Source organism: Gracilinanus agilis, chromosome 3 (genome assembly GCF_016433145.1).
Source record: "Gracilinanus agilis isolate LMUSP501 chromosome 3, AgileGrace, whole genome shotgun sequence".
Classification (NCBI taxonomy): domain Eukaryota; kingdom Metazoa; phylum Chordata; class Mammalia; order Didelphimorphia; family Didelphidae; genus Gracilinanus; species Gracilinanus agilis.
Window position 1 is genome coordinate 403,960,971 of NC_058132.1, and position 15,484 is coordinate 403,976,454.

General features: G+C 33.8%; 1 protein-coding gene across 1 annotated transcript in view; it reads left to right on the forward strand.

Annotated features, from left to right (window-relative positions):
• MAOA (monoamine oxidase A) overlaps positions 1 to 14,997 on the forward strand; it is a 108,740-nt gene extending 93,743 nt beyond the window's left edge. Inside the window, exons 13-17 of the mRNA XM_044669223.1 lie at positions 6,747 to 6,804; positions 9,184 to 9,281; positions 9,967 to 10,078; positions 13,913 to 13,975; positions 14,187 to 14,997. Of these exons, the coding sequence (XP_044525158.1) occupies positions 6,747 to 6,804; positions 9,184 to 9,281; positions 9,967 to 10,078; positions 13,913 to 13,975; positions 14,187 to 14,327 (472 nt within the window). The 3' untranslated portion in view covers positions 14,328 to 14,997. The remainder of the gene's footprint in view (positions 1 to 6,746; positions 6,805 to 9,183; positions 9,282 to 9,966; positions 10,079 to 13,912; positions 13,976 to 14,186) is intronic.
• Positions 14,998 to 15,484: the final 487 nt, after the last annotated feature.

A 15,484-nucleotide genomic window follows, 5' to 3' on the forward strand; every position in this document is an offset into this window, starting at 1 on the left:
GGTTTGATTTATCTAGATCTGAAAGAGGAATATTTAGATCTCCCACTAGTATGGTTTTACTATCTATTTCCTTCTTGAGCTCTGCCAGTTTCTCCTTTATGAATTTGGGTGCTATGCCACTTGGTGCATACATATTGAGCAGTGTTATTTCCTCATTGTTTATACTGCCTTTAATCAGGATGTAATGACCTTCCCTGTCTTTTTTAATCATATCTATTTTTACTTTGGCTTTGTCAGAAATCATAATGCCCACTCCTACCTTCTTTTTCTCATTTGACGCCCAAAAGATTTTGCTCAAACCCTGAACCTTAAACTTGTGTATGTCCACCCGCCTCATATGTGTTTCTTGTAGACAACATATGGTGGGATTTTGGTTTCTAATCCACTCTGCTATTTGCTTCTGTTTTATGAGCGAGTTCATCCCATTCACATTCAGAGTTATAATCATCAGTTGTACATTTGCTGACATTTTCAAATCCTCCCCCATTCCTACCCCCTTTTTCCTTATACTTTTTTCCTTTTAAACCAGTGGTTTGCTATTGAGCCGCTATCCCTTATCCCCTCCCTTGATTAACTTCCCTTTCTACCCCCTCCCTTATTTTTCCCCCTCTTTTTGTTTTTAAAGGCCTTATGAATTTCCTCCCCCTTCTCCCCTCCCTTTTTTTGTCCTCCCCACTCTCCTGCTCCCCTTGGTTTATCCCTTCTAACTTTCTCAGAAGGGTTAGATAAGAGTTTTATGTCCCATTGGATAGTATAGCTACTCTTCCCTCTCCAGGTTGATTACACTGAGAGTAAGGTTTGAGTATTACCTCTTAATGCTCTCTTCCTCTCCTTCTTATAATAGTATTTGTCCCCTCTCCCTCCCATGCCCTCTTTGTGTGTAATAGAATATCCTATTTTCTTATTCACTCAAGTTTCTCTTGGTGTCCCCTGCTATTCACCCCCTCTTTCCCATCCCCCATGCCATCTTAGATTATTTAGTGTTCCACCCTCACCCTGTGAATTATTCTTCTTATTACTATAATAGTGAATATTATAATGGTGAATAGAGTTCACTACAGAGAATTATACATAACATTTCTCTACATAGGAATACAGATAATTAGATCTCACTGAGGCCCTTAAAAAGGCACATTTAAAAATTATAAGTTTTCTTTCTTTCCCCTCTGTATCTTATTTACCTTTTCATGTTTCTCTCGATTTTTGTGGTTGGATATCAAACTTTCCATTTAGCCCTGGTCTTTTCTGTGCAAATACCTAGAATTCTTTAATTTTGTTGAATGCCCATACTTTCCCTTGGAAATATATAGTCAATTTTGATGGGTAGTTGATCCGTGGTTGCAGGCCCAGCTCTCTTGCCTTTCTGAATATCGTATTCCAAGCCTTGCGATCTTTTAGTGTGGAGGCTGCCAGATCCTGTGTGATCCTGATTGGTGCTCCTTGATATTTGAATTGTTTCTTTCTGGCTTCTTGTAAGATTTTTTCTTTTGCTTGGAAACTCTTGAATTTTGCAATTATATTTCTGGGTGTTTTCTTTTCTGGATCGAATGTCGCAGGTGTTCTATGAATCCTTTCAATGTCTATATTGCCCTCTTGTTGTAGGACTTCAGGGTAATTTTGCTGGATTATTTCTGTTAGTATAGAGTCCAGGTTTCTATTAATTTCTGGAAGACCAATTATTCTCAAATTGTCTCTTCTAGACCGGTTTTCTTGGTCTGTCACTCTCTCATTGAGATATTTCATGTTTCCTTCTATTTTTTCAGTCTTTTGACTTTGTTTTATTTGTTCTTGTTGTCTTGAGAGATCATTAGCTTCCAATTGCTCAATTCTAGCCTTTAGGGATCGGTTTTCGGTTATAATCTTTCGGTTTTTCGGCTATGATATTTTGGTTTTCGGCCATAATCTTCTGGTAGGTGTTGTGTGTGGAGGGGTGGGGGTGGAGTGGTTGCTCAGCCCGTGATTTAGTGAGAGCTGTTTCACCCCTTTATAGCATGGAAATGCCTCGATTCCACGTACCTTCCATGCTGTGCCCTGTTGTGGGGTTCCTCCATTCGTCTGGACTTGTTTTTATGTCCCCTTGAGGAGTTTTGTGTGTTTCGGTCAGGAGAGGTTAAGAGCTGCTTCTTACTCTGCCGCCATCTTAACCCGGAACCTCAGCATCCAGATTTTTAAAGGAGAAACTATTGGAGCTTAAGTAGGAAATAAATAGTAAAACTATACTAGTGGGGGACCTCAACCTTCCCCTTTCAGATCTAGATAAATCAAACCAAAAAAAAAAATAAGAAAGAAGTAAGAGAAGTGAATGAAATTCTAGAAAAATTAAGAGTTAATAGATACATGGAGAAAAGTGAATAGGGGGATAAAAAGGAATATACCTTCTTTTCAGCAGCACGTGGTACTATATAAAAATTGACCATGTACTATGGCATAAAAATATCCCAAATAAATGCAGAAAAGCAGAAGTAATAAATGCAATTTTTTCAGATCATAATGTGATAAAATTATAATTAATAAGGATTCATGGAGTGGCAAATTAAAAATTAATTGGAAATTAAATAATCTAATTCTTCAGAATAGGTAGGTTAAAGATCAAATCATAGAAACAATTACTGATTTCACTAAAGAGAATGACAATATATCAAAATTTTGGGGGTAAAGCCAAAGCATAAATCCATAAAATGTATATCCCAAATGCCTATATCAACAAAAAAGAGAAAGAGATCAGTGAATTGGGCGTGTAACTAAAAAAACTAGAAAAAGAACAAATTAAAATCCTCAGAAAAAGACCAAATTAGAAATCTTTAGGATTTCTCAAAAGAGAAATTAATAAAATTGAAACTAAAAGAACTATTGAACTAATAAATAAGACTAGGAGCTGGTATTTTAGAAAATAAAATAAAGTATTGGTTAATCTAATTAAAAAAAGAAAGAAAAGAATTAAAGTAACAGTATCATGAATGAAAAGGATTATCTCACCACTAATGAAGAGTAAATCAGGGAAATTATTAAGAACTAATTTGCCTAATTATATGACAATCTAGGTGAAATGGATGACTGTTTACAAAAATACAAATTGCCTAGATTAACATAAAAGGAAATAGAATACTTAAATAATCTCATCTCAGAAAAAGAAATTGAATAAGCCATCAAGGAACTCGCTAAGAAAAAATTCCCCAGGGCTAGATGGATTCACAAGTGAATTCTATAAGACATTTAGATAACAACTGATCCCAAATATCCAACAAAGTATTTGACCAAATAAGTAAAAAAGGAGTCTTACCAAATTCTTTTTATGATACAAATATGATACTGATTCCCAAGCCAAAGAAGACCAAGAACAAAGAAAGAAAACATTAGACCAATCTCCTTACTGAACATAGATGCAAAAATCTTAAACAAATACTAGCAAAAAGACTACATACAGCAAGTCATCATAAGGATTATTTTCTATGACCAGGTGGGATTTATACAAGAAATGCAAGGCTAGTTTAATATTAGGAAACCATCCACATAATTGGCCATATCAATAACCAAACTATCAAATCACATGATTATCTCAATAGATGCAGAAAAAGCCTTTCATAAAATAGGACTTTTCCTCAAAATAATAAGTAGTATTTATTTAAAACCATCAGCAAGTATCATCTGCAATGGGGATAAGTTACAAGTCTTCCCAAAAAGATCAGGCGTGAAGTTAAAATGCCCATTATCACCAATACTGTTTAATATTGTACTAGAAATGCTAGAAGTAACAATTAGAGAAGAAAAAATTGAAGGAATCAGAGTAGGCAATGAGGAAATTAAACTATCACTCTTTTCAGATAATATGATAGTATACTTGGAGAATCCAAGAAAATCAACTAAAATGCTAGTGGAAATAATTAACAACTTTAGTGAAGGTTATGTAGGATAAGCTAATATAATAAAAATAACAATTCTACCAAAATTAATTTACTTATTCAGTGCCTCACCAATCAAACTACCAAAAATAATTTTATAGAATTAGAAAAAATTATAACAAAGTTGATCTGGGAGAATAAAAGATCAAGAATATCAAGGGAACTAATGAAAAAGAATGTGAAGAATGGGGTCCTAACCACACCAGATCTTAAACTGTACTTTAAAGCAGTGGTCATCAAAGCAATATGGTATTGGCTAAGAGACAAAAAGTTGATCAGTGGAATAGAATTGAGGTAAATGACCTCAGCAAGCTAGTGTTTGATAAACCAAAAGATCCCAGCTTTGGGGACAAAAAAACTACTATTTGACAAAAACTATTGGGAAAAATGGAAAACAGTTTGGGAAAAAACAGGTTTAGGGGAACATTTCACATCCTATACCAAGATAAATTCAAAATGGTAAATTACTTAAATAAAAAGAGAGTAATCAGGTGAATATAGAAAAGTGTATACCTGTCATATCTATGGGAAAGGAAAATTTTAAGATCACCTAAGAGATAGAGAACATTGCAAGATATAAAATGAATAATTTTTATTATATTAAATTTAAAAAGTTTTGTACAGACAAAATCAATGCAACTAAAAGCAACAAACCAGGAAAAATACTTATAACAAAAATCTCTAATCAAATTTATAATGAACCAAGTCAAATGTACAAGAAATCAAACCTTTCCCCAATTGTCAAATGGCCAAGGGATATGAATAGGCAGTTTTCATATAAGAAATCAAAACAATTAATATTCACATGAAAAAGTGTTCTAAATCCCTCCTGATTAGAGAAATGCAAATTGAAACAATGCTGAGGTACCATCTCACACCTGGAAGATTTACCAATATGATAGTAAAGGAAAATAATAAATGTTGGAGGGGATGTGGCAAAATTGGGACACTTAATGCATTGCTGATGGAGTTGTGATTTGATCCAACCATTCTGGAAGGCAATTTGGAACTATGCCCAAAGGACTTTAAAAGAATGATCTAGCGGTACTAATACTAGGTTTGTACCTCAGAGAGAGAATAATGAAAATGTTTGTACAAAAATATTCATAGCCTCACTCTTTGTGGTAGCAAAAAAAAATTGAAAAATGAAGGGGTGTCCCTCGATTGGGGAATGGCTGAACAAATTGTGATATATGATACTGATGGAATATTATTGTGCTATAAGGAATGATGAACTGCTTGATTTCTATATGAACTGGAAAGACCTCCATGAACTGATGTGAAGTGAAATAAGCAGAATCGAGAGAACATTCTACTTGGAAACTGAAACATTGTATAAAGATCATATGTAATCAACTTTGCTACTTATAACAATGCAATGAACCAGGACAATCCTGAGGGACTTATGAGAAAGAACACTGTTCACATTGAGAGAAAGAACTGTGGGAGCAGAAACACAGAAGAAAAACATGATTTATCACTCGTTTATATGAGTATATGATTTATAGTTTTGGTTTTAAAAGATTACTCTATTAAAAATGAATAATATAGAAAATAGATATCAAGTGATAGCACATGTATAATCCAGTAGAATTGCTTTAGCTCTGGTGAAGGGGAGGGAGAGAATATGAATCATGTAACCATAGAAAAATATTTAAAAATAAATTAATCAAAAAATTAAAATAAACAAAATAAACAAAATTTTTAATAAAATACTAAAAAATTTTAAAGAAAAAATATGCTCTGTCTCACTATGCAGATTTGACCCTAAGGGAACAAAGAAATTCACAACACATGTAGGACCTAAGAATCTAAGATAAGCAAAATGCTAAACATCATTATAAGCCAGAGATAGAGCTCCCGATTCTTTATTACTGACATTATTAAAAGAGAACTTTAGCATTCAATACTCCAAACTGTGTTGATATAGAATTTAGCTTCTAATTTGTGATATTTATTAAAATAAAGACTGAAAAGATATGATCAAAGTTTATAAAATCCTTTAGAGGGCCTTTTTTATGTAACTTTAAGGCTTTCAAAGTAAATAATATTCCTCAAAATATCAATATGGTAGTTATAATACAAATAAAAAGATATTCTACTTTTTAGAAGTTATTAAAATTATGGAGCCTAGGACCTCTAGAGGGTAGTCCAGGTTTAAAATATAATTAGATTTAAGAATTTAGTTAAACTAATTGGTGATAGATCCATAGTGGATTATTAAGGGAATCTAGAGAAAATTGAGGTATAATCTTAACATTTTGAAGTGATATCATAGGGAATGGCCATCACCCTAGGCAAATTTTTTCTTGGTATATATCTTGGTGTCTGAAATAAAATTCTAAAAAAAAGCTGTGTATTCAATCATTGAGTCTGGTATTATGTTCTCTTTCAAATACTAATTAAACCATATCTGTTTATTATTTGGAACAGAGTAAAAGATATTGGGAGAAATTTCATTATATTATATAATGTCTCAAAACTTCTACGAAGTAGAATTAACTTCAGTTGTCCAGAAAAGTGACTTAGAATCAGTACTGGAACTTTTCCTCTAGTTCCTCAACTGTCTAATCATGCTTTGCAGTTGGATGTTGAAAGAGACAGTACAGAAAGAAGCTCTGGGCCTAGGCATTATCAAATTGAATAAGACATGGCAATATGCCTCAGTAATTTTAATTACAATAATTTATTTGTAATTTATTGAATTACCTGCCAAATAAATACAGATTTGTATGCTTGAATACTTAGAGAACATAAACTGGAATCCATGATTCTGTTCTGTGACATGTTATTGGAGCTTAATGTTTATCTTTTTTTTTTCCTTGCTGTTTTTGTAATTTCATGTAGGAAGAGGAAAATCTGTGAACTTTATGCAAGAGTGTTGGGAACACAAGAAGCTTTGCAAGTAAGCTATTATCTTTAAACTATGAATATGTTCTTATGTTTGATTTAGGTGGTGAAGCAATGCAAATAATGTACCAGTAGTTTTACAAATATATAAAAAGGGTCTGTTTAGTTTTGAAGATTTATTTAAGTGATTAACAGAAGAAACACTAAAGTTTTCAAGTGCAAATAATATCCAATTCAAAAGGTCACAAATTTGTCATTTACAGTTATGTGTCTCAAAGGGCAAATTTATTTAATGGTTTCAAGAGGAGAAGGTTGTTTCCCCCCCACTTAGTTCAACAGTATTTTATTAGATGCATTTTATTATCTCTCCCATTGTTCCTCCCCACAATTGAACAATTTTTAAATAAAAGAAAATTCAACAAATATGTGTAGTCTTGTAAAACAGATTGCATGAGTTTGTCATGTACTTTGCTGAAATTTAGATAATCTTTATCTACAGAATTTTCTGATCTCGACCTTGTCATGACCTGTTCTTGATGAAGCCTGTCATTATTAACTTTATTTCCCAGATGTTCATTCACCATCACTTTAGAATTTTGCCAGTAATCAAAGTCAAGCTCGATATATAGGTTGAAGATTCTACTTAGTTCTCTTTTTTCAGAGATTGGGAAAACAGTTTTCCTCCAGTTCTTATCACCTTTTCTCATTCTGCATGATATTTCTAAGGCCATTGATCATGATCTAGCAATTTTATCTCCCACTTTACTGGAGAATGTGTCATCCAGACCTTATTATTATCTCATAGTCACCCTGGTTTTCAGTTTATATCAGCCATTGCTTATCTTTATATTCTAAAGATGATTATCCTTAGCAGAAAAAAAAAAACTAATCAACTATGTTGTCTTCATTGTCAGTTATCATCATTGCATTCATCCCGAGACATTACCTTTACACCCTTCTTTTTTGAAATATAATTTTCTTAATATAAGTTTTTGTTATTAGTCGCCTCATTCTGACCTATAGTGTTTCTGACTTCCTTCTTTGGGGCATATATTACTTGCAATGTAACTGCATGGCATAATAGATAAGTCACTTGGAGTACAGAATAGCTAAGTTTGAATCCTACCTCATGCACTTACTTGCTGGTGGCTCTGGGCAAGTAAATTAATTTCTCCCAGCCTTTGTTTCCATATCTATAAAATTGAGATGATGACAGTGCCACCTATCTCAGAGTTTTTGTGAAGATCAATGAAATAATACATGTAATATACTTTGCAAAACAATATAATGAATGGTTAGCTATTAATGTTATCATTCATCTTTGTGTTTCTGGCCCTTATTTTTATTTTCTGTGCCCTGAATATTCACATAGTTCTCTTTAAACATATTCTCCTTTTATACTTCCTCATATTATTTATTTTTGTATTTTTGGAATTTAATTCTTCAAAGCTACCCAGCCTACTTGGTATGATTTCCCCTATAGAATTTTAGATCATAGGGTCTTACCTACCATCCTTTCTTTAAATCCTCATGAATCTGCTAACAATCTGAAAAATAAATCAGATTATCCCTTGCTTTCTTCTATCACAAATTAATATTTTAATCCTTCATTTTTTTAATTACATGTAAAAACAATTTTAACATTGTTTTTTAAAATTTTGAGTTTCAAATTCTCTCTCTCTCCTTTCTTTCTTTCCCTCCTCACAGAGAAGGCAAGTAATTTGATATAGGTTATACATGTATCACAAATTTAAATATGAGATCATTACTTCCCTCTAAGATTGCCTTCATACTACCCCAGCAGTCAGTTCCTAAGTAAGAAGCAGATCCAGAAGAGCAGTTTCCTTTATTGTTTCCTCTGCCTTTTGATAGATGAATTTATCCTTAAGGAAAGCCAAAAAATAGTTAGCTTCTTTGCTTTTGGCAAATAGTCGTCCACATAATTAAAATTTCCTTTCACTAAAGTAATTATATCTCCATGTTGTCAGTACCTTGAGCTGTTTTCAGAATTCCTAAGTTGTTGAGTTTTTCTGCCTAGGTTTTCTATGGTGTGTATTAAGTATCCTCACATCAGGAAATCTTCTTAATCCAATACCCCAACGCCCCCTCCACCCCTAGTGATTTTAGTTATATTATTCCTTTTGAATAAGGTATGTCTCTTCAGACAGTATTCAAGTCATTCCTAACATACATAGCCTCATATATATCTGTAAGATTAAATTTATTGTACATAAGCCCAAGTCTTCTGACACTGAATCCACAGTTCTGCTGCGCCATCCTGTTGCCCATTAAGGCTAGGATGAATGAATGAACTTGAACATTCATCATTCTGTAATTTCTTGTGAAGTCAGCCCAGATCTTTGTTATTGGACACTTGATAAGGTTTTGTTACTCTTTTGTTTTCTCTTTGTATCATTTCCTGTGAATCTTGCAGCCAATACATTATGAGGAGAAGAACTGGTGTGAAGATCAGTACTCAGGAGGCTGCTACACTGCCTACTTCCCACCTGGGACCATGACCCAGTATGGAAGGTACAAGTAAACTGCCCTTTCTTTTAGAAAAGCAATAAGGTGAAGGGTTGAGAGGATAAATAATAGCAGGGAAAAAAATCACAGATACTATGGTTTTTAGTGAATCTGTACAATATGTAAGTCAGCAGGAGCCTGGGTAACAACTTTTGTCTAGTTATGAAAAGCAACAAAAGTATAGTCGACTAATTGTTTGCTTGGATTTTCTTGGGTAGTAGGTAAATAACTGAAGGGAGGTCATAGTATTCAAAGATGAAACAAGATTTTTTTTCATAAAAAAATCAAAACATATATGATGAAATAGCTGCTAACAGAACCTAGACAACAACAGACCTACTCAAGGTGACAAAATGTATTAAGTCCTTGAAATCAGCAAAAGACCTGGATCAGACACATTGAAGCCAAGGAATCCTGAATTAGAAATTGGAAAAGCAGATAACTAGGAAAGGATTTTTTTTAAGGTAGGAGGGAAAGTTGCTAGAATCCTCCAACTACCTGATAGTTTACCTGATAGTTTGATTTATGCCTGACCGAGTGCTTTTATCTCTAACTAAAAACCAGACCAACGTGTTGTTTGGTTTGTTTTTCAAATAATTGATCTCTTCCCATATGCCCATTGTGAATATGTTATTTAGCTCGTTATATTCCAAGGAAACTAGTGTTTTGACTTCTCATATTCACTTTGAAGGGTTATCCGCCAGCCATTTGAAAAAATTTATTTTGCTGGCACAGAGACAGCAACCTATTGGAGTGGATACATGGAGGGAGCAGTGGAAGCTGGAGAAAGAGCAGCAAGAGAGGTATGTACAAGAAAAAGGGCAATAATGCACTATAAATAGTTCTGTTAGTTTATATTTCTGTAGTACTTATTCACATACAAGTCACTTTCCTTATTGTATAATTTATTATCTCTATTTTGGAAATGAAAAAACTGAGGACAGAGAATATGACTATCCCCAAATCCCAAAGATACTTAAAGCAAAGAAACAGGATTCAAACCCAGATCCTCTTTTCTGTTTTCCCCTGTACCAGACATGGGGGAAGTGAATTATCTTTGGAAAGAAAGAGGGATCTCCTCTCTTCCAAAGCCCAAAGGGAAGGCAAACGTATTTCAGCATAGAGTGGTTTTAGTTGTAAAGGAACAGGAGAAGAAGAAAGTTTCTTGTTGCTTGGCCTCGATCTTCCCAATAAAGTAGGAGATAAAAGTTACTCAGAGAAAGAGAATGGATTTAGAATGTGGATATTGATTAGAGAAAGGTATAAAATTTTTAGAAAATCTACAATAGAAAGTTTGAGAGAGTACCAAAAATGTCCATCATACATGCATTAAGAATTGATGATACATAATGTTTTTGCTCTCAGAATAATATTTTAAATGCATAAAACAAATACATAGAATACCAATGATATCAAAATTGTTATTACTTAAAAAAGTTCATACACTTCAGGTTAAGAATTTCTGCCATATATAAAACAAAAAATCAGAATCGTCCTAGATATCCATAATTAGCAAAATGGCTAAACAAAGTAGACCGTATTATATGGTTACAATGCAATATCAGTATGAATGATGGCATATTAATATAATGTTGCTATCAAATTAATATTAATTAATATGCTACTGTTTCATATGTGATGTGTGGAGGAATCCATGGATTTTTGAGGGCCATATGCCAGGAAAACAGGGCCTAACAAGTTTTAGGCAATAGTTGTCTTTTAACTGGTTGTAGACATTCTATAATATGTTATCAGAAGTTCAATCTAATTAAAAGAGTTCAGAATCAGAAGGTTGGTCTTCAACATGTAAATTTTAAAAAACATTTTGTTTTTTTCCAAGTACATGTAAAAAATGTGAATGTTAATTTTTTTAAATTTTGAGTTCCAAATTCTCTTTTCCTATTTTCCCTCTCCCCTCCTTAAGAGGGCAAGCAATTTGATATAGGTTATACATGTGTAGTCATGTAAAACATTTCCATATTAGCAATGTCGTGAAAGAAAACAAACAAAAAACAAGAAAACCAAAGAAAGTTTTAAAAAGTATGCTTTGATCCTTATTCAGGTTCTGTCACTTATTTCTCTGGAGCTAGATAGCATTTTTCATTATAAGCCCTTCAGAATGTCTTAAACAATTGCATTACTAAGAATAGTTAAGTCATTCACAATTGATCATTGTATAAGATTGCTATTACCATATTTAATGTTCTCCTGGTTCTGCTTGCTTAACTTTGCATCAATTCAAGTAAGTCTTTCCAAGTTTTTCTAAAAGCATCCTGCTCATTATTTCTTCTAGCACAATAGTATTCCATCATGGTCATATGCCACAACTTGTACAGCCATTCCCTAATGATAGGCATTCTTTAAGTTTGCTATTCCTTGCCACCCTATAAAGAAAGCTACTATAAATATTTTTGTACATATATGTCCTCCTTTTTAAATCTTATTTACTTATATATTTATATATATATTTATTTTTGTTATTGCTATATCAAAGGATATGCACAGTTTTCTGGCCCTTTGGGCATAGTTCTGAAGTGTTTTCCACAGTGAATGGATCACAGTTTACAACTCCAACAGCAATGAATTAGTGTCCCAATTTGCCACATCCCCTTCAACATTTGTCATTTTCCTTTTCTGTCATATATGTGATAGGTGTGAGGTGTGGTACCTCTGAGCTATTTTAAATTGCATTACTTGCTTTAGATTTAGGGGAATTTGAGAGAACTCAGGCAAGTCCCTGCCTCTGCCATATTGACTTGGCCTCTGAATAGTTAATGTTTTGCCCCCAGTCATCATATGAAGATTATAAGGCATGGGAGAGGAGGGAGTACTGGAGGAAGATAGAGAATTATAGTCTCATAAATAGAAAATATATAGTAATACATAGTGTTAAAATATACATGCAAGTATTTGTTTATTCATTTATTCATTTATTTGATTATGTTTTAAATTTGAATCTTCCAATTTTGCCCAGATTGGAATTATAGGGACTACTCAGGGACCTGGTCTCACTACTTATTACTATGGGAGCTATTATACCTGGTCTGTTTCCAACCTGGAAATTTATCCCTCCTTGAAACACCTGAACTCCCTCCTTCCAAGGACTTAGAGCATGGATGCCAAACTTAAAGCATAAACACTCACTTGGCCCTGTACTTTATAGTTCAGAACTCCTAAATTCAAGTGATTTACTAGTCTTGGCTTTAATGGCACCTGAGAATACTGATATTTCCCCTTACCCCCACCCCAGCCTAACTGATTCTTGAAATATTGAAATATAAGGGAAGAATCAGTGATTTCATTATCACAGAACTTCCCACATGGGAATTCCCTCCTCCTAAGAACAGATCACAGACTGTAACTTAATAGATAAGTCTGAGGCATAAAAGGGTTAAGTAACTTTGGTCATGGTCATACACTGAAATAGGATTTGGATCTAGGTCTTCTGGACTCCTGGTCTCCTGCAACCAGGAATGATAATTCTTATATTTATGGCCTGTTGGCACAGCATTGCAATATTGTTCTTTGTAAAAAATCATTTCACATTAGAGATATGGGGATATACTGATTCACAGAAATATAAATAAAAAATTATATCAAGTATAAAAATACTGTTTATGACAATGTTAAAATGAATTCATGTCATTAGCGAAAATTACAAAATCTGAGGTGATTATAAATTTAAGTTCATTAGATTATTTTTTGTTTTTAGCTCATAATAAAAAACAATTTACATATAATAACCTATTCCTTTTTAGCCATAATTTACATTTAGCATATGCCAGACCATTATTTTCAAAGTAATCTGTATAGAAAAGGAATCTTCTTCTCATTGCTGACACTCTAGTAACTCCCCACAGGGTCCAACTGGACACCCTGACTTATAAAATTCATATTAAGCAAAGATTTCACAAAATTTTACACATCAATTTGTCAGTGTAGACAGACAACTTTACATACATTAGCTTTCTCAGATGGATGATCCGTTGATTTTAAGTTATACAAGAACTATATTTTTAACTCATTGTCTGGGTCGGTTGATTTTGCTACTGACTTCACTGATTAAATTATCTTCTCCCTGTTTTACCTTGGCCAAATAGCCCTTGATATTGGTAACAGAGTTTTATTACAAATTTGAGCTTCTCTGATATATTTAGTACTAGAAAATAAGCTTTCTGTTTGCTTCCAGTTAGATTTGCATTCCCTTTGTCATTATTTGTTTATTTTACATTAAAACTGATTTAATTCTGCCCTCTCTTACTTCATGCATTTAATTCAGGTCATTCCCTAGGTCAGATTACATTCCTTCCCTATCTCTCCCTATTGATATTTTCAGTTCAGTTCCAAGGCTACCCCTTCCATGAAGGCTCCTCAACTGAAAGTGATCTTAACATTTAGATTTTACCAGAATATATTTATCTTTTGCCCCATCACATTCTACCTTGTGTCATACTTATTTTTGTTTCTTTGCATTGTGCCCTGCCCTTGCCTCCTACAGATTAGACTGTCAATACAAAACAATTGTATTGTTATCTTTGTAACACTTTCCCCTAGAAAACTGTATTTCACATAGTTGGCATTTGTATTGAATAAATAAATGAATGAATTGAGCAATACTTAATAGTATTTTCTTTCAGGTGTTGAATGCCTTTGGGAAGGTGCCAAAAAAAGACATTTGGGCACCAGAACCAGAGTCAAAGGTAAATTTCTCCTTCCTTCCTTTCCCTCTCTCCTTCCCTCCCTATTTCCCTCCTCTCTAGCTCTCCTTTCCTCCCTCCCTCCCTTCCTCCTTCTTCTTTCCTCCCTTCCTTCCCTCCTTCCTTCCTTCATTCCTTCTCCTTCTTTCCTTCCTTTCTTTCTTTCCTTTCCTTCCTTCATCTAATACATATACACTTGTCTTCCTTCACCCAGGATGTTCCAGCCTTGACTATTACCACCACCTTCTGGGAAAGAAACTTACCATCAGTTCCAGGACTGCTGATGGGTATCGGAGCGACCACTTCCATAATTACATTGTGTATCATGATTTGCAGATGCAAGAGAATCATATGATAGATTCTAAAATTTCCTTTTCATGCTTTTTGATTCTTCCTTCCCAGCACCATCAAAAGGAAAACCTGGAAAAATTAAAGGTGGTAGCATTGGACCCTATTTTTTGTGCACTGGATTTTACGAGCCAATTTTGTTCCTGTGAGTGTTAAAGTCATCCCCCCAAAAAACAAAATAGAATAAAATAAATTCCCATTACATCAGTTTCAATAGGAGCAAGGTCTATCCCATCACTTGTATGTGCAGATTAAGTTGTGTCCATTGATGGAATAAAACCATAGTGTCAAATTTTGAATTTCAGGAATTTAAAATTCTCAAGGGAAAGCTTTTAAAGCCCAGCTGCTTGTGGGAAACAATCACTTACTTCTTTATCCTGATTTCTTTCTTTAAAAAAACAAGCACACCTTGTGATTTCATAAATAAATTTCTTTTTTACCTTTTCTGTAGTAGCTCCATAAGTTAAGGATGAATCCTGTAAAATAATCATCACAGCAAGATTGGCCTGACAGCCAACTGGCTATGGTGACTAAACTATATTGTTGGGGTTCTCCCTTCATCTTTTGGGAATGGGGGTGTTAATAGAGCCCAGTGTTCACAGAGCTTCCTGGAGTGAACATACATCTTCTCTCAATCATTTTAATGTAACACTAAAAATAAAAATGTTGGATTGCAGCATATATTTAGGAGTGTGTCTTGTATACATCTGCTGAGGGGATTGCTGTTCCATTTCTAATTCCTACAGATTGTCTTATGACTTGGCCTCCTCTGCTGCTAGATTAATCATGTATGTATGTGCGTGCACATGTGTGTTTTCCTTTGCTGCTAGAGATGTATTCCAGACCTGAGGAGAATGTATTTACTGAGGTATACAGCTTAAAGTGTTGTAATAGTTGTGATAGGATAGTCTATGAATAGAATCTTTTATATTAGGCTAAACTAAGTATTTTTTAAAGGATTATAATTATCTTATTCTTACACATATAACCAGTATACCCCTCCCCCCACCCTAGTATGCCTTGAAATTGGGGAGAAAATCAGTTAATTCTTTATCAGTAAAATCTCAAATGTGCATTTAGGGCTAGAATTGAAACTGGGGGTAGGGTCTATCAAGAGCTTTCTTTTTTCACTTGTGGCCATTTTTCATTTAAACTAGTAACCCC